General features: G+C 36.9%; 1 protein-coding gene and 3 pseudogenes across 3 annotated transcripts in view; 1 reads left to right on the forward strand and 3 right to left on the reverse strand.

Moving 5' to 3' along the window:
- The window catches only part of TPST1 (tyrosylprotein sulfotransferase 1), a 107,457-nt gene extending 90,674 nt beyond the window's left edge, over positions 1-16,783 (forward strand). Inside the window, exons 4-6 of one of the 3 annotated variants that reach the window (XM_016138530.2) lie at positions 9,736-9,786; positions 14,147-14,193; positions 16,230-16,783. In XM_016138530.2, coding sequence (XP_015994016.2) covers positions 9,736-9,786; positions 14,147-14,164 — 69 coding nt within the window. In that variant the 3' untranslated portion in view covers positions 14,165-14,193; positions 16,230-16,783. Of the gene's footprint in view, positions 1-9,735; positions 9,787-12,046; positions 12,550-14,146; positions 14,194-16,229 lie in introns of those variants that run through there. The other 2 variants (XM_016138528.2, XM_016138531.2) reach the window with 2 other exon arrangements.
- Positions 8,075-8,693, reverse strand: LOC107507439 (annotated as a pseudogene).
- On the reverse strand, positions 15,498-15,603 carry LOC118607155 (annotated as a pseudogene).
- A 1,457-nt stretch (positions 16,784-18,240) lies between the features above and the next one.
- Positions 18,241-18,963, reverse strand: LOC107507436 (annotated as a pseudogene).
- Positions 18,964-24,389: the final 5,426 nt, after the last annotated feature.

Consider the following 24,389-nt stretch of genomic DNA (forward strand, 5'->3'; position numbering starts at 1 on the left):
GTAAAGGGCATGTCAAGGCCAGATGATACTTGTTTGGAGTTTGTGAACCTTTGAGAGATTTTAGGAAATTTCACAGCATGAGCCAATACATCCACCTCAGCTTCCGTATGATGCATCTCCGAAGAAATGCCTTATCCATAAGTCTAATATCTCTTCTTTAAGCTTCCTTAGGACTGTAGTAGGGATCCCAAGAATACACCAGGTTTTAGAAATTGCACAGAAAGAGAAGGGAAAAGAATGCATTCATTCTCTGAATCTCAGAGGGATTGCTGCTACTTTTAGAAGTGGATCAGTTGTCTTATAACCAAGTAAAAATCCTTTAGATTTGTAGGCGTTAGGACTCACCTTTAGAAAATTTCTTTGTGTTCCGAGGGCCTATAAATGACTCTCTTCCCCAAAACAATCCATAGTTTCTTATGTAGTTTAAGTCCACAGTTATCAGATTTTACTAATGGAAACCTTCACTTTTGACATGAATAGTTTCTAATATTTTGGCTGTTACAAACAGTGTTGAAACAAACATCTGTACTGTACGAAGTGTGTGTGTGTGTGTGTGTGTGTGCGTGCGCGCACGCGCACACATAGTAAATATTTAGCATTTAGGTACTGGCTTAATTTGTTTATTCAATTTTGTTTTTGAAGTATATAGCATATACAGCAAATTACATAAATCACAGCCCAATAAATGATCACAAAATGAACACACCTTCATAATCTTTACCCATGTCAAAATAGAAAATTACTGGGACCCCAGAAATCTTCTTTATCCCCCCTCCCTATCACTACCACCTTTCTGTTCCCCAGAGTAAACAGTAACCTGATTTCTAACATCATAAAGTTGTTTTGCCTATTTATGAGCTTTAAAGTTTTAAATGGATATGTGTACTATATTATTTTGTGGGACCTGGCTTTTTCTCCCCCTCATCATTATGTGCTGGGATTTATCTATGTTTTTTGACAGAGTAGTAATTTTTTTATTGCCATGTACTATATCATATATACATAAGCCACATTTATTTGTTCAGCCTGATTGCATTACCCTACAGTACCACCTTTGTCTTAAACCAAGCATCTGTATACGAGTCTGCACTCTTCATTCTGTTTCATTAATATATTTGTCTATCCTTGTGACAGAACCTTACTGTCCTAATTATAGCTGTATTTTTTACATATGTAGCTGTATAATATAGCTTAACTATAACTATAATAATGTCTTTTTTAATTTAAAATTTATTGTTTTTATTGTTTGTTACAAAAAAACACAAAAGTCTACAGTGGTATGGTAACTCACTTTAATTTTTAAAATTTTTTTGTCTTTATTTTTTTAATTAAGTTTATTGGGGTAACATTGGTTAATACAATTAAATAATTTTTAGGTGTACTTTATAATTTGACATCTGTTTATTCTATTGTATGTTTACCACCCAAAATCCAGTTTCCTCCAGCTACCATATATTTGATTCCTTTTACCCACTTCGTCCTTTCCCTAGCCTCCTCTATTTGACCCCCTTTACTCCGTCTACCTCCACCTTCCTCCTCCACCACCTACTTCTGGTAATCACTAGTCTGTAGTCCATGTCCTTGAGTCTGTTTGTTTGTCCTGTTCATTTGTTGTTTTTAGGTTTATATCCCACATATAAGTGATATCATGTGATTTTCAAGTTTTTCTGTCTGGCTTATTTCGCTTAGCATGATTATCTTGAGGTCCATCCATGTTGTTTCAAGTGGTAGTACTTCATGAAACTCTTCTTATGGCTGAGCTATATTCCATTGTATATATATATCACAGCTTCTTCATCCAATCATCCATCATAGGACAGTTCGGTTGCTTCCATTATCCTGGCCACTGTGAATAATGCTGCTATGAACATCAGTGTGCAAATATATTTTTGGATATGGGTTTTCACATCTTTGGGATAAGTAGAGGGATTGCTGGATCATATGGTAGATCAATTCTTAGTTTTTTGAGGAACCTCTATACTGTTTTCCGTAGTAGCTGTACCAATTTGCAGTCCCACCAGCAGTGTATAAGGGTTCCTTTTTCTCCACATTCTCACCAACATTTGTTATTACTTGTCCTGTTGGTTATAGCCATTCTAACAGGTGTGAGGTGGTATCTCATTGTGGCTTTGATTTGCATTTCTCTAATAGCTAGCAATGTAGAGCATCCTTTCAAATATTTGTTGGCCATTTGTATGTCCTCTAGGGAGAAGTGTCTGTTCAGGTCCTCTGCCCACTTTTTGATTGGGTCATTTGTTTTTTTGTTGTTATTGAGTTGTACTAGTTCTCTGTATATTTTAGATATTAGGCTCTTATCGGAGGTGTTGCTCGCAAATATATTTTCCCATTCAGATGGTTCTCTCTTTACCTTGTTGATGATTTATTTTGCTGAGCAGAAGCTTTTTAATTTGATATAGTCTCATTCATTTATTTTTCTTTTATTCTCCTTGCCTTTGAGATCAAATTCATAAAATCCTCTTTAAGTCCAAGGTTCTTGAGTTTAGTTCCTATGTTTTCTTCTATGCGTTTTATTGTTTTGGATCTTATATTCAGGTCCTTCATCCATTTTGAGTTAATTTTGGTGTGTGGTGATAAACAACAGTCTAGTTAGTTTCATTCTTTTGCAAGTGGCTTTCCAGTTTTCCCAGCACCGTTTATTGAAAAGGCCTTCTTTTCTCCAGTGTCCAGTTTTGGCTTTTTTGTTGAAAATTATTTGTCCATATAAATATGGGTTTACTTCTGGCCTCTCAATTCTGTTCCACTGGTCCATTTGTTTTGCTGCCAATACCATGTTGTTTTGATTACTGTCACTTTGTAGTATAATTTGAAGTCAGGCAGAGTGATGCCTCCAGTCTTGTTCTTTTTTCTCAGAATGGCTTTGGAAATTTGAGGTCTTTTGCGCTTCCATACAAATCTGATGATTTTTTGTTCTATTTCTTTAAAAAATGCCAATGGGATTTTGGAAGGGATTGCATTAAACCTGTATGCCTTAGGTAATATGGTCATTTTAACTATGTTTATTCTTCCAGTCTAAGAACACAGAATATCTTTCCATTTCTTTGTGTCTTCTTCGATTTCTTTTAATAGGGCCTTACAGTTTTCATTATATAGGTCCTTCACATGTTTTGTTAGATTTATTCCTAGGTATTGTATTCTTTTGTTGCAGTTGCAAAAGGAATTATTTTTCCTACTTCTTTTTCTGACACTTCATTATTAGAGTATAGGAATGCTATGGATTTTTGAATGTTGATTTTGTATCCAGAAACTTTACTGTATTTGCTTATTATTTCTAGTAATGTTCTTGTGGAGTCTTTAGGGTTTTCTATATAGAGGATTATGTCATCCGCATATAGTGACATTTTGATTTATTTGTTTCCTATTTGGATGCTTATTATATATTTCTCTTGTCTGATTGCACTTGCTAGGACCTTCAATGTTATATTGAATAACAGTGGTGATAGTGGACAGCTTTGCCTTGTTCCTAATCTTAGAGGGAATATTTTTAGTTTTTCACCATTACATATAATGTTGGCTGAGGATTTGTTGTAGATGACCTTTATTACATTAAGATACTTTCCTTCTATACTGATTTTGTTAAGTATTTTGTTAAAAAATGGAAGCTGTATTTTGTCGAAGGCGTCTTATGATCATATGATTCCTATTTTTTACTTTATTTATGTGCTGTATCACATTAATCGATTTGCATATGTTGAACCATCTCTGTGCTTCTGAGATGAAGCCCACTTTATTGTGTTGTATAATCTTTTTAATATAATGCTGTATTCAGTTTGCTAATACCTTATTTAGGATTTTTGAGAGATATTGGTCTGTAGTTTTCTTTTTTTGTATTATCTTTACCAGGTTTTGGTATCAGGCATTGGCCTTATAAAATGAATTGGGAAGTATTGCCTCCTCTTCGATTTTTTGGAAGAGTTTGAGGAGAATAGGTATTAAACCTTTTTTGAATGTTTAGTAGAATTCACTGGTGAAGCCATCTGTTCCTGGACTTTTACTTTTTGGTAGGATTTTTGATGATTGTTTCAATTTCCATACTGCTGATCAGTCTATTTACATTTTCCAGTTCTTCTTCATTCAGTTTAAGAAGATTGTATTTTTTTAAGTACTAATCCATTTCTTCTAGGTTATTAAATTTGGCGTTATATACTTTTTCATAGCATTCTTGCATGATCCTTTGTATTACTACGATGTCAATCACTTTTCCTTTTTTCATCTCTCATTTTGTTTATTTGTCTTTTCTCTTTTTTCTTCAGTGAGTCTAGACAGGCATTTGTCAATTTTATTAACCTTCTCAAAGAACTAGCTCTTTGTTGCATTTATTTTTTTCTATGTTTTTTTTGTTTGTTTTCAATTTCATTTATTTCTGCTCTACTTTTGAATATTTCTTTCCTTCTGCCTACTTTAGGCTTCATTTGTTCTTCTTTTTCTTGTTTTTTTAAGATGAAGCATTAGGTTGTTTATTTCGGCTTGTTCCTGTTTTTTGGAGATAGACCTGTAATGATATGAACTTTCCTCTTATGACCACTTTTGCCATGTCTCATAAGCTTTGATATGTTGTACTGTCATTATCAATCGTTTCTATGTATTTCTTGATGTCTCTTTTTATTTCCTCAATGACCCAGTCATTCTTCACTAGCATGTTAGTTAATCTCCATCTATTTGTGGTTCTTCCTGATTTCTTTCTGCAGTTGATCTCTAGTTTCAAAGTATGATCAGAGAATGTGTTTGGTATGATTTCAACCCTCTTATATTTGTTGAGTCTATCTCTTTGTCCCAGTATGTGGTCAATCCTTGAGAGTGTTCCAAGTGCACTAGAGAAGAATGTATAAGCAGCTGTTTTGGGATGGGAGGCTCTGTAAATGTCAATTATGTCCAGTTGGTCTAATGTGTCATCTAAGGATGTTATTTCCTTATTGATTTTCTGTTTGGATCATCTGTCCATATTCAACAATGGGGTATTTAGGTCCCCTGCTACAGTATTGTTTTGATTTGTTTCTCCCTTTAGTTCTGTTAGTAATTCCTTAACATATTTTGAGGCTCCCTGATTGGGAGCAGAGATATTAATAAGTGTTATGTCTTCTTGGTGCATGACTCCCTTTATCATTATGAAGTGTCTGTCAGTATCTTTCTTTACCTTTTTTATTTTGAAGTCTATTTTGTCTGATATTAGCACCACTACTCCCACTTTTCTCTGAATGCGGTTTACTTGAAATCTCATTTTCCACCCTTTCACTTTGAGTCTATAGTTATCTTTGAGATATGTCTCCTTGAGGCAGCATATGGTTGGGTTTTGTTTTTTGATCCAATCTGCAGCTCTGCACCTTTTTATTTGTGAGTTCAATCCATTTAAATTTAGGGTGATTATTGAATATGAGATCTTCTTATAGCCTTTTTATCTTTTGCTTTCTGGTTGCTCAGTGTTTCCATTGCTTCCTTGTCCTTGTGTTTCTGTTTCTGTAACCTTTATTTTGGTGGCTTTTGTGGGTTTTGCCTCTGGTTCTTCTTGTTTTATGTTATATACTTCAGTTCTGAATCTTTGGTGTGTGGTTACTATTACGAACATGTAAAGGATAGTTAAATATATACAGTTGTCCATTTTCTTCTGTGCATGCCTCATTTCCATTCCCCTTTGCAAATTTGGATCTTTGAATCTTTCCCTTTTCTCTCATTGTTGTCTCGATTTGTCCCTATGTATGCTGACATTTATTACTATCTTGCTATAGCAATTCTCTTCTTATTGTTTAAACTTATAATGCCCTGTTCTTAGTAAAGGTTGCACTTCTCTGCTTCTATTTGCCTGATGGTCACCTCATTCCTAATTATGTTGGTTTTTTTTTTTTTTTTTTTGTCATTTTGTTTTAGGTGAGCTGACCCCTTTCAGTATTTCCTGTAGTGCAGGCCTCGTAGTGGAGAATTCCTTCATTTTTTGTATGTCTGGAAAGGTCTTAAGTTCTTTATATGTAAAGGAGAGCTTAGCTAGATGCATCATTCTAGGCTGGTAGTTTCTTTCACTTAATAATTTAAATATTTGATTCCATTTCTTTCCGAATTGTAAGGTTTGCCCTGAGAAGTCTGAGGATACTCTAATGGTTTTTCCTATTTAAGTTACTATTTTCTTCTCTCTGGCTGCCCTGAGAATTCTGTCTTTGTCATTGATCTTTGACCATTTTAATACAACGTGTCTTGGTGAATGCCTTTTTGGGTTGAGATAATTGGGTGTTCTGTTGAATTCCCGAATTCTAAGCTCTAGCTCATTCCTTAGATTTAGGAAATTCTCATCCACTATTTGTCTGAAAATGCTTTCTAGTCCCTACTCCTTTTCTTCGCCTTCGACAATGCCCATTATTCTTGTTTCCTCTCCTGATGGTATCAGCTAGTTTTTGTATTTCTTTTTCATTCTTCAGTTTCTTTCTTCCTCCTTCTGATTTATTTCTAGATTTCTGTCTTCAATATCACTGATCCTTTCCTCCATTTGATCAACTCTATGTCCTAAGCTTGCTATTTCATTTTTCAAGTCTTACATGTGATTTTTATCTCCAGAAGATCTATTCTGTTCTTTTTGAAGGTTCAAGGTCCTTTCTCTGCTCATCTAGATGTTTTTTCAATTCCTGAAATTGTTGATATGACTCATTTCAGAATTCACTGAGTTTTTTCAGTAGTACCATCCTAAATTCTCTGTCATTTAAGTTGCATATTTCTATGTGTATAAGCTTATTTTCTGGGGATTTTTCTCTTTATTTCTGAAATGCCTCATCACCTTGGTTGTTCATGGTGTTTAATGGACTATTTCTTTGCCTTGGTGTTAATGGAAATGTATTCTGCTTTTTTTTCCCGAAAGATTTATTATATAAAGGTCTCTCTTTTGCTTGCCGCAAAGAAGGCGCTTTTCTTTTGGCTTCCAGTAGGTGGCATCTAATCCTCTTGGATCCCTGCTTTATATAAAGCCTTAAAAATACCTTTTGTTTTCTGATAGATGTTTAATCATGCTTGTTACCCTCTGTTTCAGTCCCTGTCAGTGTTAGCAACAGTTTCAGTAGCATTTGCTCAGATTTCCCTGGGGCTCTGCAGTGTTCAGTTTCAGAGGGTATAGGGGTGAGTCCTCTTGGTTGTGGGTGGAGGTTGGCAGCTTATCCTTGGTTTTACAATTCTGGGCAGTAAAAAATAACTGTCGTTTCTCTGTGATATTGCTTTTTTGCTTTCTGCCCTGAAGATTGGGCCCTGCCGCCACCGGTGTGGAACTCACAGCACTCCCAGGCAGGGCTGTTCATGGAACTCGTCGCACCTTCTTCCTTCCTCTTCCTCCTACAGGGAACTCCGTCTCAGAGAGGCAGCTTCTTTGTTTCTCCTAGTCCACCTCCCAACACCAGGGGTTCTGACCTGTGGTAGCTCTTATGCACAGATCCCACGCTCAGACATGCTGGTGTGCAGTTTGGGTGTTCTTTGTTGAGTTTTAGATATTCAGCTTATTTTTGTTTCAAATGGAGAGACCTAGGGACATGTCTCACTCCACCATATCTCCAAAATCCTCTAGTTATTTATTTCTACAGACTTCTACTTATTCTATATTCTCCAGCAAATCCAATTGCAATTTAGACTGCAGTTTTTCAAAATGGGGTCCCTTAGGAGCTGCAGCTTGGTAACTCACTTTTAAATTCAAACAACTTTGTTACATTTTATTTTATATGAAAAGGTAATTGTGCAATAGTTATCAGGAAACTCAAATACAATACAAAATATCTATATGATTTAGAGTTGTTCAAGCAAGCACAAGAAAATTCCGGTTCAGTTTCTATGAACTATCAAAAGGATAAAGGCAAAAGGACCTTTTATCTCCAATTAATCAGGTTTTGAATAGCAGCTTTTCAACATAATAAAATAAAGACATCATAAGACAAAATGTATCTCATTCTAAAACACTTATTTTTAGTCCATATGTACTTGGAATAATCTTGTTGTATTAAGTTTTGAGGCAACTTTCAGTTTTCAAATAGATTTAGCCTGGAGCAGTGTTCTAAGAAGTCAATAGTAGCACCAATAGGAGCATAATATAGTTGCTTCACTGCAACTTCCAGATTCCATAAAATCCCAGTGCTGTTACCACTCAAGTAAACATTGAGGCTGCAAGATAACAAATTGTCTCAAGCTTGTTATATTCCATTAGTGTTTTTAAAGAAGCAATTTCAGCATCAATTTTATTATTGGTCTCTGAAATAATAATTTTGGTTTTAGTATCCTTTTTGGTAAATTCTGTGGTTGCTGCCATAAGTTTCTTTTCTTTATCATATCTGTTTCTCTGCTCTTTTCTAAGTTGATGTCCAGTTTATCTGCTCTGATTCGAATGGCTTCACTTATCAGTTGTTGCTTAACTTATTCTAATTCGGTTTTCATTTTTTCATTCTCTGCTCTCAGATTTGTAAATTCACTTTTCTCTAGGATGCCCATGTCTTTCCTGATGGAGTCCGGATGAACCATTAGCTGTTATACTGTTATTTCCTATTGAGCTTGAGTAACCATCTATCTCCTTATAGGTAGTATCCAAGCTGACATTTGATAAAGTGGTTAATGCTGATACAGTTGTTTCCGCTTGTGCTTTGTCAAATCCATGGGCTTCCAAGTCCTAAACCAGTACATGGGTATCAAAAGTTAATTTCCTTTGTTCTAAAGGAGTTATGTCCATTTGCCTCACATCATATCTTTACTTGTTTGTGGTGGTTAAGAAGTCTCTCCACAGGGTTGGCAAGGAAAAACCTAAAGGGGGTTAAAATCCAGTGGCCCCCGCTGCTTTCAGATCATAGGAGGCACCAAACCCCACTAATAACTCTTAATATCTGGTAGAATAAACCCCTCCCACTTTGTTCTTCTTTTTAAGATTACCTTAATTATTTTTGGTCTTATACATTTCCATATAACTTTTACAATCAGCTTGAAATTACTACTTCCCCTCCCCGCAAAAAGCATGCTAGAATTTTAATGGGAAATCCTTTGAGGAGAACGGACATCTTTACTGTATTGAATATTCCAATCCCTGAAAGTAGTATGTCTCTCTATCTATTTGGTCTTTAATTTCTCTCAATAATGTTTTCTAGTTTTCTGCCTTACACATCTTTCATTAGGTTTATTCTTAAATATTCGATGAGTTTATGTTATTATAAATGGTATTAGCATTTAAAATTCCTAATTTCTATGTATAGAAAAGAGTAAAATTTTAAGATTTTATGAAATTAAAATATCATTTTAAGAATCTTCTGATATTCAAATTATTATGGGAATATTCGGTACATTAAGAAAAATTGGGTTAAATCCAGGGTTCTGAGGTTGGAGATTTCAAAAGGGAATCAGGAGGAACCTGTTCCTAAATTGTGGGAGTTCTGTGTTGGTTTCTTGAGAGAGATGGCCCAGGGCTTGCTTTCTCTCACAGCTAAAATGATTGGAACTTGGAATGTCAAAATGCTGTTTCTTCTTTGTGTGTTCTGAGCCCTCTCCCAGCCAGCCCATGTTCAGAAACACCCGGGCAAGTGTGGAGCAGGTGGGATTAGAGTGAATGGGAATTTTATTTAGTCCTTCAGCTCTGGCTACTCTTGAACTGACAGGCTTCCCATTCTAAAACTCGCCAAGAATGAATCAGTGAACCCATCCACTATCAGGTATTGCAAGCATTCTGAAGTGATGATGACAGTACCTGTTTCCTTAAACTCATAGTTGGCTTTGTTTTTCCAGGTGTATAAGGGAGAATTTCAGCTACCTGACTTTCTTAAAGAAAAACCTCAGGTACTGTATCTGTTTCCTCCTCTCGATGTATAATAGATGGGCTCTCGTGTTGATGTGCTTTTTAGAGATAGTGTGTACTACTGGTCATAGAAAGACTGGCCTCTGCTAATCATTGATTTTAACAGTAATTTAACACAGTCTTAATTTCAGAGAGCTCAGTGTCTCTAAAACTAGGGAAATAGCTTATTAGTAACTAAAATCCAGTTGCTTGAGGTCTTCAAGACACATGATACACCACATGCGAGAGCCTACCTTGTATATCTGCTCCAGGCTTCTGATATCTAACTTGAGATAAAAACGTGCAGCCACTTTTTGTTCTTATTACATATACACCCATGGCCTTTTAACTTTTCTCATTTGGAGCCTAGAAGACTTGTGAATACACAGCCATTTGCCCTCAACTGTTAAGTTGAGTAAGGATGGTAAGAATTTGACGCTTATAACTTTCAATTTTTAAATAATTAATTAAAATAAATTCCTTATAATGTCACACTCTCATTTACTGAGTTATCCTTATAACTTTCAATTTTTAAATAATTAATTAAAATAAATTCCTTATAATGTCACACTCTCATTTACTGAGTTATCCTTATAATGTCACACTCTCATTTACTGAGATTCCAATTACGTTTATTGAGTTGAAGAGAAACAGGTAGTATTACGGCTGCTGTGCCTAGAGTAGCCCAGAGTGTCCTGCATTTGAACCTCATCTGCTATTCTTATATAGTAGTGGAGTAAAATGGATAACTACTGCTTGAGCCCCGCAGAAAATTTCCCATTATAGTGATATATAAACTAGTGATCTTATATGTTGCCTCTAGGCTGCTGCTATCAGTGATTAGCTTGTTAGTAGGAAACAAAGACTCAGCACTGAGCTCAGTTTCCAAAAATGTTTCAGATAAGCATTGGTGAGGGGAACATGCCACCTCACAGATTCTGTGTGAAGTTGTGTTACCTAAAGCAAGCCTGCAGGTAAATGGGCTGGCCTTTCTGAGAGAAGCCGTGTCTCACACTAGAGTTGAAGGCTCTGTCTTCTTAGATCTTTGTGTGATAACAATCAGCCATCAGTACATATTACTTGAGAATTTCAAACTACTTTCAAGGCATATTCTTATTAGCACATATTTAATTTTAATCTATCAATTCATTCATTTTAATTTTTTGACAAACATTTACTGAATTTCTCCTATGGGTGACAAATTGGAGTAAGTCCTCAGGAGTCAGAGTAAAAAAAGATCTTCTCAAGGAAGATATTTGCCATTGGTACATCTCAGAAGGAGTTAACATCCAAAATAGATAAGGACCTCATACAACATAACACCAGAGAAATAAATAATCTGATTAAAAAATAAGCAGAAGACCTGAATAGATATTCCTCCAAAGAGGACATATAGATGGCCAATAGTCATATGAAAAGATGCTCAGCATCTCTAAGCATCAGGGAAATGCAAATTAAAACCACAGTGAGATATTACCTCACACCTGTCAGAATAGCTATAATCAATCAGTCAATAAATACATGTTTGTGAGGATGTGGTGAAAAGAGAACCCTTGTACACTGTTGGTGGGATTATAAATTGGTACAGTCACTATGAAAAACAGTCTGGAGATTTCTCAAAAAATTAAAAATGGATATACCTTTTGACCCAGCAATTGCACTTCTGGGTATTTATCCAGAGAAATCTCAAACACTAATTCAAAAAGACATAAGCTCCTCTGTGTTTATTGCAGCATTATTTACAGTAGCCAAGATATGGAAGCAACCTAAGTGTCCATCAATACACGAATAGAGGGAGAAGAAGTGGTACATATATACAATGGAATATTACTCAACCGTAAAAAAATAAGAATGAAATCTTGCCATTTGCTCCAACATGGATGGATCTAAAGGTATAATGCTAAGTGAAATAAGTCAGACAAAGACAAATACCACATAATTTAACTCATATGTGAAATCTAAAAAACAAAACAGAAACAGACTCACAGATACAGAGAACAAATTGATGGTTGCCTGACAGGGGGTTGAGTGAAAAAAGGGAAGAGATTAAGATGTACAAAATGCCTGTTGTAAAACCAGTTACAGAGATGTGAAATATAGCACAGGGAATATAGTCAATAACCATGTGTGGTGTCAGATGGGTACTTAGACCTATCAGGGTAATCACTTAATAAGTTTTATAAATATGTATTCACTGTGTTGTATAACTAAAACTTATATAATATGTATGTCAATTGTAATTGAAAATTTTTTTTAATTAAGAAAAAAGATCTTCTCAAGGAACTTGTGATCCATCCAAAAGACTCTAATCAACTTTTACAGACAAAAGAATGCAGAACGCTGAGCCTGAGCTGGGCATGATGTTCCAGAAACCTGGATGGATTCAGGAACAGGCTGACACTCACATACAGGCTATGGCAACTGGAGCCAGAGAATAATGCAAGAGGCAGAGCCTTGAAGGAATGTCAAGTTCAATGGCTGTTTTGCATAAGTCTGAGTCAAGAAAAAGAATATTTAAGACTAAAACTAAAGGGACACCCCCACTTCACAGCATTCTCAAAAATCATTTCCAGGTGGATTATAGATTTAAATGTGAAAGGCAAAATAATAAGGTTTTTAGGAGACAGGAGAGTATCTTCATGACCTTAAGAGGGAAGTATTTCTTAAATGAGTCATTAAAAACACTGATCATTAATTTTCAAATGGATAGATGACCTACGTTAAAACTGTCCATGAGTCTCTGTTTATTTGTCATATTTGTTTGTTGCTTTTAAATTTATATCCCACATATAAGTGATTTCATATGGTTTTCAACTTTTTCTGCTTGGCTTATTGAACTTAGCATGATCATCTCAAGATCCATCCAGGGACATGGACATTAGACTAGTGGTTACCAGAGGGTAGGGGTGGGGAGGAGAGAGGTAGACAGGGTAAAAGGGGTCAAATATGTAATGACAGAAAGAAATCTAACTATGGCAGTGAACACTCAATGCAATATATATATATATGATTTGCCATTGAATTATGCACTTGAAACTTATTGGATTTCGTTAATCAATGTCATCATAATAAGAAAGAAGAAAGAAAGAAAGAAAGAAAGAAAGAAAGAAAGAAAGAAAGAAAGAAAGAAAGAAAGAAAGAAAGAAAGAAAGAAAGAAAGGAGGGAGGGAGGGAGGGAGGGAGGGAGGGAGGGAGGGGAGGAAGGAAAGTTTTTCAGACTTTAACAAGTACTATGATGAGAACTAAACATCATGGAATTTTGGCCTTTGGAACTTAGACATTAGTGCACTTTGTAAAACAAGTGAATAAATCTAATAAATAAACATTACTACTGAGAGATTGCAATTTTGGAGGGATACTATTGGAGTGGGGTGAAGTATCAAGAGAATAAAATAACTTTGCCACTTAAAAAACCCTGAGAATGTTTACTTCTTAGAAAGCATCATAAAGAGTAAAAAAAGTATGCCTTAAATGAGAGAAAATATTTGGAACAAATGACTTATCTATAGAATATAGATAGTTTCTAGAAATTGATAAAGGCATAAGATATAACAGGCACTTCAAGCCCCTTATTCTAGTAGTTTTATTTAATGCAACACATATACTTAGAAAAGGGATTATAAAAGACTGGTTTAATTTCTAATAAATGAAAAAAACTAAAGGCTACAGAACCCTCAGGATTTTTTTATTTAGCTAGAATGGCTTACAGAACTCAGGAAAGCACTGTACTTATGATTACAGTTTTATATTTATAAAGAATATAAATCAGGACCAGCTCAATGAAGAAATACATAGGATAAGGTCTAGGAGGGTCTCAAACACAGAGGAGTTTCTGTGACCATTCCCCATGGAGTCAGGGTACTTCTCCCTCTAGGCACGTCGCTGTGTTCACCAACCAGGAAGCTCCACTGAATTTTGGCATCCAGAGTTTTTATTGGTGTCTAATTACATAGGCATGATAGATTGAATGATTGGCTATGTGATTGAACTCAGTCCCCAGTCAATGTCCCCTATCCAGAGGTTGGGCTGGCTGAAAACCCAACCTTCTAATTATAGGGTTGGTGTTTTTGGTGAAGAGCCCCCCATCCTGAGTCATCTCATCTCCTCTTAGTATAAACTCAGGTATGATCCAAGGGGCTTGTTAATAACAAAGATACTCCTATTTCCAGGAAAATTCTAAGGATTTAGTCTCCCTACCAGGAACCAGGGACAGGGAGGCCAGTCAAATTCTTTATTATATAACAGTTGCAGACTGAGTTCATTAGAAAAGTCAGAGCCTGCAAGCTACACTTGACAAGAACAGTCACTTCTCATTTTGACCATCTTCAAGGACTTTAAAACATCTTTTGCTTCCTTTGACAGACTGAGCAAGTGGAGTAGCAGAGCCAGGAACCTCTTACATACATGAGGTGAGGATTGGGGGATATTGCTGGGGTTTTGGGTTTCTCTACTTGGGCTCTCATAGGAGAGTAATGTGGCCTGGGTGGAGAGCTCTGGAGTCAGTCTGCCTGGATTGGAATCACCTTTGTGTGGCATTGAGCAAACTGCTTAACTTCTCTGTTTCTTAGTTCCTTATCTATAAAATGAGGACAATATTAATGAGAATGATAATAAGAATTAACCATAATAATGTCTGCAAAATGCCCAGTACACAGTATGCACTCTAACAGTGTTAGTTGTTATTTTCAATATGATAAATGATAAACCATTTAACTGAAGAAGACCTGGAGAACAACCCCAACCATCTGTTTGCTGATAAGGAAACTGACTCTAGAGAGTAGGTTATTTGTCAAGGTCATGTTACAGGTAGGAGAACCCAGGTCGAAAGAACACCATTGCTTCTTCTGCCACCATGCTGCTTTCTCTGTGTGCTGACATGCAAATAATTTTGTACAAATATTGTTGGGGGTTAGTTGGTTTATCAAGTCTGCCTTGCTGATTTTAATGTATTATGATGTCCTGTGTGTGTAACCTACTTTATCTCCATGTAGCTAAGGGCTACAGTATGGGTTAGGCCAGCTGTGCTTATAAGCCCCCTATATATCTGAATAATCATCAGGTACATGTCCAGGGATATCAGCCAATTAGTGGCAAGGCTAGTTTCTGAATCCAGACCTCCTTACATGGCTACCCAGAGCTAATACTCCTCTCCCACACTTTAAGACTCTGTTTTGCTCTAAATGATTTGATGATGCCTTAGATCATTTAGAACTTGAAAAGCTTTTTAAAAATTTGATTCTTCTTATAATAACCATGTATTCAGTGCATATTCCATACCAAACATAAAAATCAGCATTTTATATCTATAATATATAAATAATATATGATATATAACAACATCTTGATAAATATATATATTATTTATATAAACAAATGATTGAGTTCATCAGAGTTTCAAACCACTCTGGCAAGTAAGTGGTATTATTCCTATTGTACTCATGAGAAAACAGATTGAATAATTTGAGTAGATTTTTAATGTATGATGCTGTGTGTTGATGAATTATAGATAGAAAAAGCACACGAACACTGCTATGCCATGTCAAAATCATGGATGGCAGTAAGCTAATAATATTAATAGGTTTCGAGATTTATGATTACCTTTTTACTAAGGAGCAAGTGCTAAATGTAGACTTATACTTCATGGGCATGCATGTATGACAACAGTTATTAGATCTGAGATAATTTTGTTTATCCAGAATACTTTCAAAATTTATAAATTCCCTCCCCAAAACACACACAGATTCATTTATTGACAAGACACATTCAAGGAAACTTTTCTAGTAACGAACTATAGAAATGATCCCTGAAAGTATAGTCTTTGTTCTGCAAGACAGAATACAGTGTCAGATTGACTCCAGCCTTCAAGTTGGCTCCACAGCAGCATTCATTCTTGTTTGCTTACCAAGGCCTGTAGTTGCCCACATGCCTTTAGGGAAAAACTCAGGACAAACTAGGAAGACAACAAAGCATCTCAGGACAGATTCTAGTCTGTCTTCCTGTCTTTTGGATTCCTGTGACATTTGAATGACGGTCACTGTGTTATCTAAAACTTCCTTTTAAGAACCTTAGCGTCCACCTTTTCAAAGGAAGAGTCAGCATGTTGGACTCCTGGACATATGAGAGCCCTATGGGTGCCCCTGCAGTAGCTTCAATTGCAGATGACAGTCGCAGTCATTTAGAAATACGCAGGAGCAGCCCTTCCTTTGGCTGTTGTCTACTTGTTTTGGGCATTGAAGCTGCTGGCAGACATCTCAAAGCAACCCAGAGTGAGGGAATGTGTGCTTCTCCCTTAGTCCTTCTGATGCAGCTGTTCTCATAACTGTCAATAACACTGCCCATCTACATGGCTTATGCCAGGCCCTAACTGGAAAGGAAATAGTGTGGTGTCGGGGAAGAAGGAACTGTGACTCCACACCTATAATTGTATTCTTTTTGTTTGTCCTAGGGAAGACTGTTGCCTTTTCAACAGAAGGGAAGTTTCTAGGACAGGCTGTCCTCTGCTGAGACCCATGGAATGTATGTACCATGGCCTGCATCTCTTGTTCATTTGCCAGTCTCCTTCCACTGGGAGGGCAGAATGTCAGTACAGGTTTGGGCCTTCCTGAGTGAACCATTTCCTGAGTACAATGCTCTAATTGCATGCTCAGGACAGTGGGTAAAGAGCTCAGAAGGGACATGTGCTTTCTGTTAAAACTGCTCTGGTCCTTATCTATTCTTACCAGATTCCAAATTTTGTTTTCAAGGGGAGGGTTTAAAAATGGGGTTCTATAAGCAAACTTTGGCAGTTTCCTCTTGGAATAGGATGTCTGTACATGTTCTCATGTTTTGTAGAACACTTGTACCTGTTTAAATGTATTGATGTGGATAATACTAAATATCTTAATTATTTAAATAATTCATTACATTGTTTTCTGAGAAGTTGAGGATTTACCATATACATTTACAACTTAATGAGTTTTGTATTTTATTTTTCAAAATAAAAGCTTTAAATGTGAAGCATTCTGGTAGTTTACTTGTTTTTATTACTGTAATTTCAGAAAAGCAGTAATACCTTATCAGATGTTGACCTGATAAACCAAAGTTTCTTCAGTTGGCTGTCTCCTCTATGCATCATAATTTCTTAGTGAAGTTTTTGTTGTAATTTATTTCAGAGAGACCTGCTACAATCCATTTATCTCAGAATCCCTTTCTTCTAGTTCATGCTTACATATACTGTATTTAAGGACAGAGAAGTTACTGATTCCAGCTGTTTCTAGAAGATATTGTTATAGAATACACAATGACCAACTAATAATAATAATTCTCATTTCTTGCATATATTCTACGTGCCAGGCATTGATCAAGGTTTTTTATATGTTATCTCATCCCTGGCCTGAAAACTGTACCTCCAGTCTCATTCATCTCAGTAATTGTATTTTCTACCCAGGCACTAAAACCAGAAACCTAAGAGTCACACTCGATTTCACCCCTTTTCTCCCTCTTCTAACCCACATATAAGATCTTTGATTCTACCTTCAAAATATTTCTTGAATCCATCCACTTTCCTCTATCTCCACTGCCCCTGCCCTAATCTAAGACATTACCATCTGTCATTGAGAATGTTGCAATATTAGCATTCTAAACAACACCCTCATTCCTACTCTCACCTCTTTAAATTCTGTTTAGCACACAGCATAGTAATAGTTTTAAAATATATACATCTGGATGTGACCTTCCTACTTACCATTTCATTTAGAATAGAATCCAGAGTCCTGCCATGATCCAGCTGCTGCCCTCTTCTCCATCTGACTGCAGGCCATTCTCCTCCCCCTACCCCTTGTACTCTAGGGTTCTTTGCTTTTCCTGGAACACACCAAGCTTTTCATGCCTCTGCATACATTATTCCTCTCCCTGGAATGTTCTTCCATTTGCCCTTTGTCTGATAGCATCCTTCTAATTCCACTTTGTCAAAGAGACTTCCCTGATCCCTTGAACTAAAAACTAGATGCCCATTCTGCCTACTTTCTTCGTAGTATCACCTTATCACACTCTGCAGTTTTGGGGTTTTTTTCCAGTTGGTTTAAACAAATTGCAGTACCACATCACAGGTTACATCAGTTCAGAGTGAGAGTTTTCTAATAAACCTTTCTGGTACTAAAACTGCTTCCTTTTTATCACCAAAACATCCATCCCAAGTGGAGGGAGGAGAAGACTAGATGGACCCTAAGTTTCGTGGGGGAAATCCAAGTTGATGTGTTCCCTCTTTGCAAGGAGATGGGGCATGGAGAGCGAATTCTAGCCCAGAAAGAATGGACAAACAAGCAATAAACATAGTGCTCCATCCTCCCCGTGAGACCTACCTGCCCTTAAAAAGGAACTACATCCTCAACCCACTGATATTTTTCAATGCAGCAGTGGCTCACATTGTTTTCTACAGCAGAGAGTCCTGGGCTCCTCCTGGAGCCTCTACCCTCCATCTACCACCAGTGGTAATGGGCCAGGGCACGGTTAGCCTCAGCCGTCTTGTGCATGTCGTGCTTCTTCTTGATCACAGGGCCTTGGTTGTAAAAAGCTTGCAGCAGCTCATGCAACAGCTTCTCTAGCATCAGCGTCTGTTGGTGCTGCTTCTCCCTGCACCCCATGATCATCTACTTCAAGTCTAGGAAGTGGTGATGGCGGTCAGCTAGCGGCACAGGGACCCGGTAGAAATGGCCCTCCTTGGGGATGGGTACCAGCCCAATCACAGGCTCACAGTATTTCAATGCTTGGTGAGAGATGGTGTAGAGGTTACATTTCTCTGCAGAAGCAGCATGGTACTTCTCAAACTGCTTCCTTTTCACAGCTTCTAAAGTCTGTGTCCTGAGGGATCTGGCCAGTACTTTGTTTCCTCCTTTCATCATCATGTTGGTGAATTTACTGATCAATGGGCCTTCAAACATAGAATTTGTTTTCATTGCCAGGGCAGCTTTAATAAGCCGAGTCTTCCTGAGCTCCCGATCAAACTTCTCCTCAGTCAGCTTGGCCAAGGACTTGCGGTAAAATTCCTTGCCAATCTGGGGATCTGGTATTCAGGACCATAGGGGCTGTTATAGGTTAACCCACCTCACCTGGGATAACCCTGGAAGCCGCAGGACAGCATTCTGCAGGCCCAGTGCTAGGCCTGGCCACCGTCGCACAGCTTTCACCATGGGGGCAGTCATCTTGGCTTGCTACACTCTGCAGTTTTTAATCTCTTTGTCGACTTTTTTTATTGTCTGCTGTACTAGATGGTAAGTTCTTGGAAGACAGAGGCTATGTCTTTTTTGTCCATTTTTGTGTCCCTGACATCCAGTGAATTGTCTGACACATTCTAGGAATACAGTAAAATATTTGGTGAATGGTAATCCTCCCTAACACCTCTGGCATCATTTTACAGATGAGGAAACAGAGGCTCAACCATGTTGTGTCACTTACCCAAGGCCCCTCAGCAAGTACCTCAGTGGTGGCCTGGTATCCAGGTCCAAGCCTAACTCAAATACCATTCTTCCCACTCCACTCTCTTAGCCCTGTCCCCTTCAGTTTAAAATGAATACTGCTGCAGATCAATTTTTTTGTTTGGCACTATGTCTTAAGTCACTCCTTTGCTCAAAGCCTTCTTTGATTCTCTAGTGCCAACACATTACATCTAAACTATTCTGCCTCCACAATATACCCTCACTACTCCCTGTGTATAGTATACTTCCTCCTTGTCTCCTCACACTCCCTTATTTCCTGCTTCTTCCAGATGCTTATGCACCCCATCCCTCTCCCCTCTACTTGGGAAATCCCAGGCCCATTAAGGGCTCAGCTGTCTTAAGTCCCATTTCTTGTTACTCAACTGTTGCAACCTCCAAATAACAATAAAATCAGCTTTGGCTTAACTTTCTTTTGCTTATTTCCTGTGTTAGTCTTATGTCACCAATACGTAGAGAGGAGGTCCCATACCCCTCTATCAAAATGGGAGGGAAGGACCTTTTAAAACTACAACCTAGCCTTACTCCAATACTTGCCCATAAGGGAACATATGATTTTTATTGCCCATACCTGTCCACTTCTGTCGAATCCACTATTAATGGGTGGGAGTATATGGGAACAGGAAAAGGACAAAGGACCACTGCACAAATTGATTGACTCGTGAAAGAGGAAACCACTGCACAACTAGCCTGAAGAAGCAGATGCTATGGTATCTCCATCTTGATTGATGTTCTTTCTTTCACAAAGCCTTGTTTCTTTTGCTCTGAAAACATTTCTTGTGAGCCCTGTGAAGGAAAGCATTTCTGTTCCATGTGACATCTTAGCCCACCTTTCTGAAGACGGCTTTATTTGTGAAATGTGATTTGATGAAATCAAATTGAACTCCTGTTGAACAAATAAAAAATAGCTGGAGTAAAATTTAAAAAGAGGTAACTGGGTAAGGGACCAGGGTAGACATGTAGCCTATGACTATCAGAGAACTTCCTGGAGTAAGCATAACTATGGCCACAGCCAGGAGGTGAACCTATGAAGCCAAGGAGAAGTTGGTATCCTCAGTGGCTACCGGAGGAGCTTGGAGAGACCAGCAGCCTGGAAGAATCATAGAATTTTGAAATGACGGGAAAAAAATCTTAGTAATCACTTAGTCAAGTAATCATTCTGGTGATATTTATCAAGATCTTTTCATGGTCCAGGCCCTGTGATAACTTCCTTACATGTTTAAATTCATTTAATTCTCATACTTACCATCTGAATGAGGTAGGTGCTTTTACTACCTACATTTTACAAATATTGGCTCAGGGGAAGTAAAGCACCTAGTACAGTTAGTAAGTGACAGAATCAGGATACAAATATAAACGACCTGGTTCCAGAGGCTACATATACCCTTAACCACTACTCTACTTAATAATTATCTATATTTATACTAGAATAGAAACTTGGCATTGGCATCGAGTGACAACTGTTTAAGTATCTGGCTGGTAGGCGATAGATAAGTAACGGTCTAGGCAAGACTCCATTTAATGTTGCCCTTAAATCTGTGTTTTTAAGGAGCTTTAGATTCTGGGCTTTTCCCTGGCAAGGTCTGTGTTTTCAGCCTTGAATACCCTTTCCTGCTTATCTGTCACTATCCGACACAGTCTTCTGCAGGGACTTTAGGTCTTTGCATAAAGCAGAGTACTCCCTTAGTTACTCTGAATTGGGCAAAAGAGATAAGTTTTATGCATTTTGCATAAAACAAAGCAGTTCTTTATTTAAGTATTTTGAGTGTTTTGAGTATTGTGTATGGTGACAGACAACAGTCTAATTTAGTCTTGTTAGATATAAAAATAAGTGACTGAGTCTCATTTTGGGGTTTATTATTACTGAAACCCAAAAATTGAATTATTTTTTCAATAAAACCACTATTTTTGTTTTTATAGAAAGGGTTTCATGGCTTTGTTTTGTAGAAATGGCTTCAAGGCCTTGCCCTGAGAAGGAAAGCCTAACATGCCCTCCATTGGCCAAACATGGAATGACCATTGACTGTATGAAAAAGTTTAAAGTTGAAAGCAGTAAGAAAGTATATCACAAATATGTGCAAAGCTTTCTCACAGAGATGTCTGTTGAAATGTAGTTAATCAAAATGAAAGATTAGAAACAACCAACAAAAGGGGGAATTGATTAAATGAATTATGGTACATCCACTTAATAGAATACTATTCAGCTAATAAATATTATTGAAAAAATACTTAATAACAAAAATATTTATGTTATAGTAAATGAAAAATCGGAGCTCACAAAGCTGTTTTTTATGATTCAGTTTTTATTATTTAAAGGATTGAAGAGTAAATAGAATGGTTAAATTGATAGGCAACTGAAAGGACATCTGTCAAAGTGTTAATTAACAGTGTTATCTGTCCATGGTGGTGTTATGGGGATCCTTGTTTTCTACTTTCTGCTTAACTCTGTTTTCTAGATGAGCTACAATCAACATGAATTACTTCTGTAAAAAAGTAAAAAACAATGAAAATTTTTTAAAATTTTATTTTATTAGTTTCAAGTATACAGTACATTGGTTAGACATTTATATAGTTTATAAAACCATCTCCCTAATTGCTCTTTCTCTCTTCTGGCTCTCCACCTAGCCAATATATTAATGCAAATTGCATTCCCTATGCTGTGCTCCCCATCGAGTGAACTTCTATCAACTACTAATTTGTACTTCTTTAACCCTTTACCACTTTCTCCCAGTCTCCCAACTGCCTCCCCTCTGGCCATCACATGATTGTCCTCTATTGGAAGAACCAACATTGTTAAAATGACCATATTACCTAAAGCATAATACAGATTTAGTGCAAACCCCATCAAAATCTCGTAGGCATTTTTTTAAAGAAATAGAACAAAAATTCATCATATTCATATGGAAGCACAAAAGACCCCCAAATTGCCAAAGCCATTATGAGAAAAAAGAACAAGGCTGGAGGCATCTTTCTGCCTAACTTCAAATTATACTACAAAGCAATAGTAATCAAAACGACATGGTATTGGCAGCAAAACAGACACAAACCAGTGGAACAGAATCGAGAGTCCAGAAGTAAACCCATATTTATATGGACAAATAATTTTCAACAAAGAAGCCAAAAACATACAGTGGAGAAACGAAAGCCTCTTCAATAAATGGTACTGGGAAAACTGGAAAGTCACCTGCAAAAGAATGAAATTAGACTGTTATCTATCACCACACACCAAAATTAACTCAAAATGGATGAAGGACCTAAATATAAGATGTGAAACAATAAAATGCATAGAAGAAAACATAGAAACTAAACTCAAGGAACTTGGACTTAAAGAGTTTTTATGAATTCGACCTTAAAGACAAGGAAATTAAAAGCAAAAATATATAAGTGGGACTACATCAAACTAAAAGGCTACATCAAACTAAAAGGCTTCTGCTCAGCAAAAGAAACCATCAACAAGGTAAAAAGACAATCATCCAAATAGGAAAATATATTTGCAATCAGCACCTCCAATAAGGGCCTAATATCTAAAGTATACAGAGAACTCATACAACTCAATAACAACAAAAAAACAAATGACCCAATCAAAAAATGGGCAGGGGACCCGAACAGGCACTTCTCCCTAGAGGACATACAAATGGCCAACAAATATTTGAAAAGATGCTCTACATCGCTAGCTGTTAGGGAAACACAGATCAAAACCACAATGAGATACCATCTCACACCTGTTAGAATAGCCATTCTCAACAGGACAAGTAATAACAAATGATGGAGAGGATGTGAAGAAAAAGGGACCCTCAGACACTGCTGGTGGGACTGCAAATTGGTACAGCCTCTAAACAGTGTGGAGGTTCCTCAAAAAACTAACAATTGACCTACCCATACGATCCACAATCCCTCCATTGGGTATAAACCCCAAAGACTTGAAAACTCATATCCATAAAGATATTTGCAAACTGATGTTCATAACAGAATTATTCATGGTGGCCAGGACATGAAGGCAACTGAAGTGTCCCACGATAGATGATTGGATAAAGAAGCTGTGGTACATATAACCAATGGAATATTACTCAGCTATAAGAAGAGATGAAATACTGCCATTTGCAACAACCTGGATGGACCTCGAGATAATCATGCTAAGTGAAATACGCCAGACAGAAAAAGTTGAAAACCACATGATATCACTTATATGTGGGATATAAACCTAAAAGCAACAAATGAGCAGGACAACAGAGACTAGTGGTTACTAATGGGGTGGTGGAGGAGGGGGGAGGTAGACGGTGTAAAGGGGGTCAAATATAGGGTTTAAGGTGGGGGTGAAGTGGGTAAATGGGATCAAATAAACGGTAACTCAAGGAAACTGGACTTTGGGTGGTAAACACAATAGAATATACAGATGTCAAATGGTAATGTACACCTGAAAATTACATAATTGTATTAGCCAATGTTACCCCAATAAATTTAATTAAAAATTTTTTTAAAAAAGGTTGTCCTTTATATTTGTGAGTCTGTTTTTGATTAGTTTGTTCTTTTTGTTCCTTAGGTTCCTTATATATGAAATCATATGATATTTATCTTTCTCTGACTTATGTCACTCAGCATAATAACCTAGGTCCATCTGTGTCATTGCAAATGGTAGGACTTCATTTTTTTTAATAGCTGAGTAATATTCTATTGTATATATGAACCATAACTTCTTTATCCAATCGTCTATTGATAGGCGTTTAGGTTTCTTCCATATCTTGGCTATTGTAAATTTTGCTGCCATGAACATAAATCTTTAAGGCTTATTGTTTTTGTTTGTTTGGTTGTTTGTTTTTGTTTTTTGTTTTTGGGTAAATACCCAGAAGTGCAATTGCTGGGTCAAAAGGTATATCTATTTTTAATTTTTTGAGAAACCTCTGGACTATTTTCCATAGTGGCTGTGTCAATTTCCAATTCCACCAACAGTGTATGAGAGTTCTCTTTTCTCCACATCCTCACCAACACTTGTCATTCTTTGATTTATTAATGAAAGCCATTCTGACAGGTGTCAGGTGGTTTTAATTTGTATTTCTCTAATGATTAGTGACCTTGGGCATCTTATATGTCTATTGGCCATCTATATTGCCTCTTTTGAGAAATATCTGTTTAAGTCT

The sequence above is a fragment of the Rousettus aegyptiacus genome, unplaced genomic scaffold (assembly GCF_014176215.1).
Source record: "Rousettus aegyptiacus isolate mRouAeg1 unplaced genomic scaffold, mRouAeg1.p scaffold_m13_p_8, whole genome shotgun sequence".
Lineage (NCBI taxonomy): Eukaryota > Metazoa > Chordata > Mammalia > Chiroptera > Pteropodidae > Rousettus > Rousettus aegyptiacus.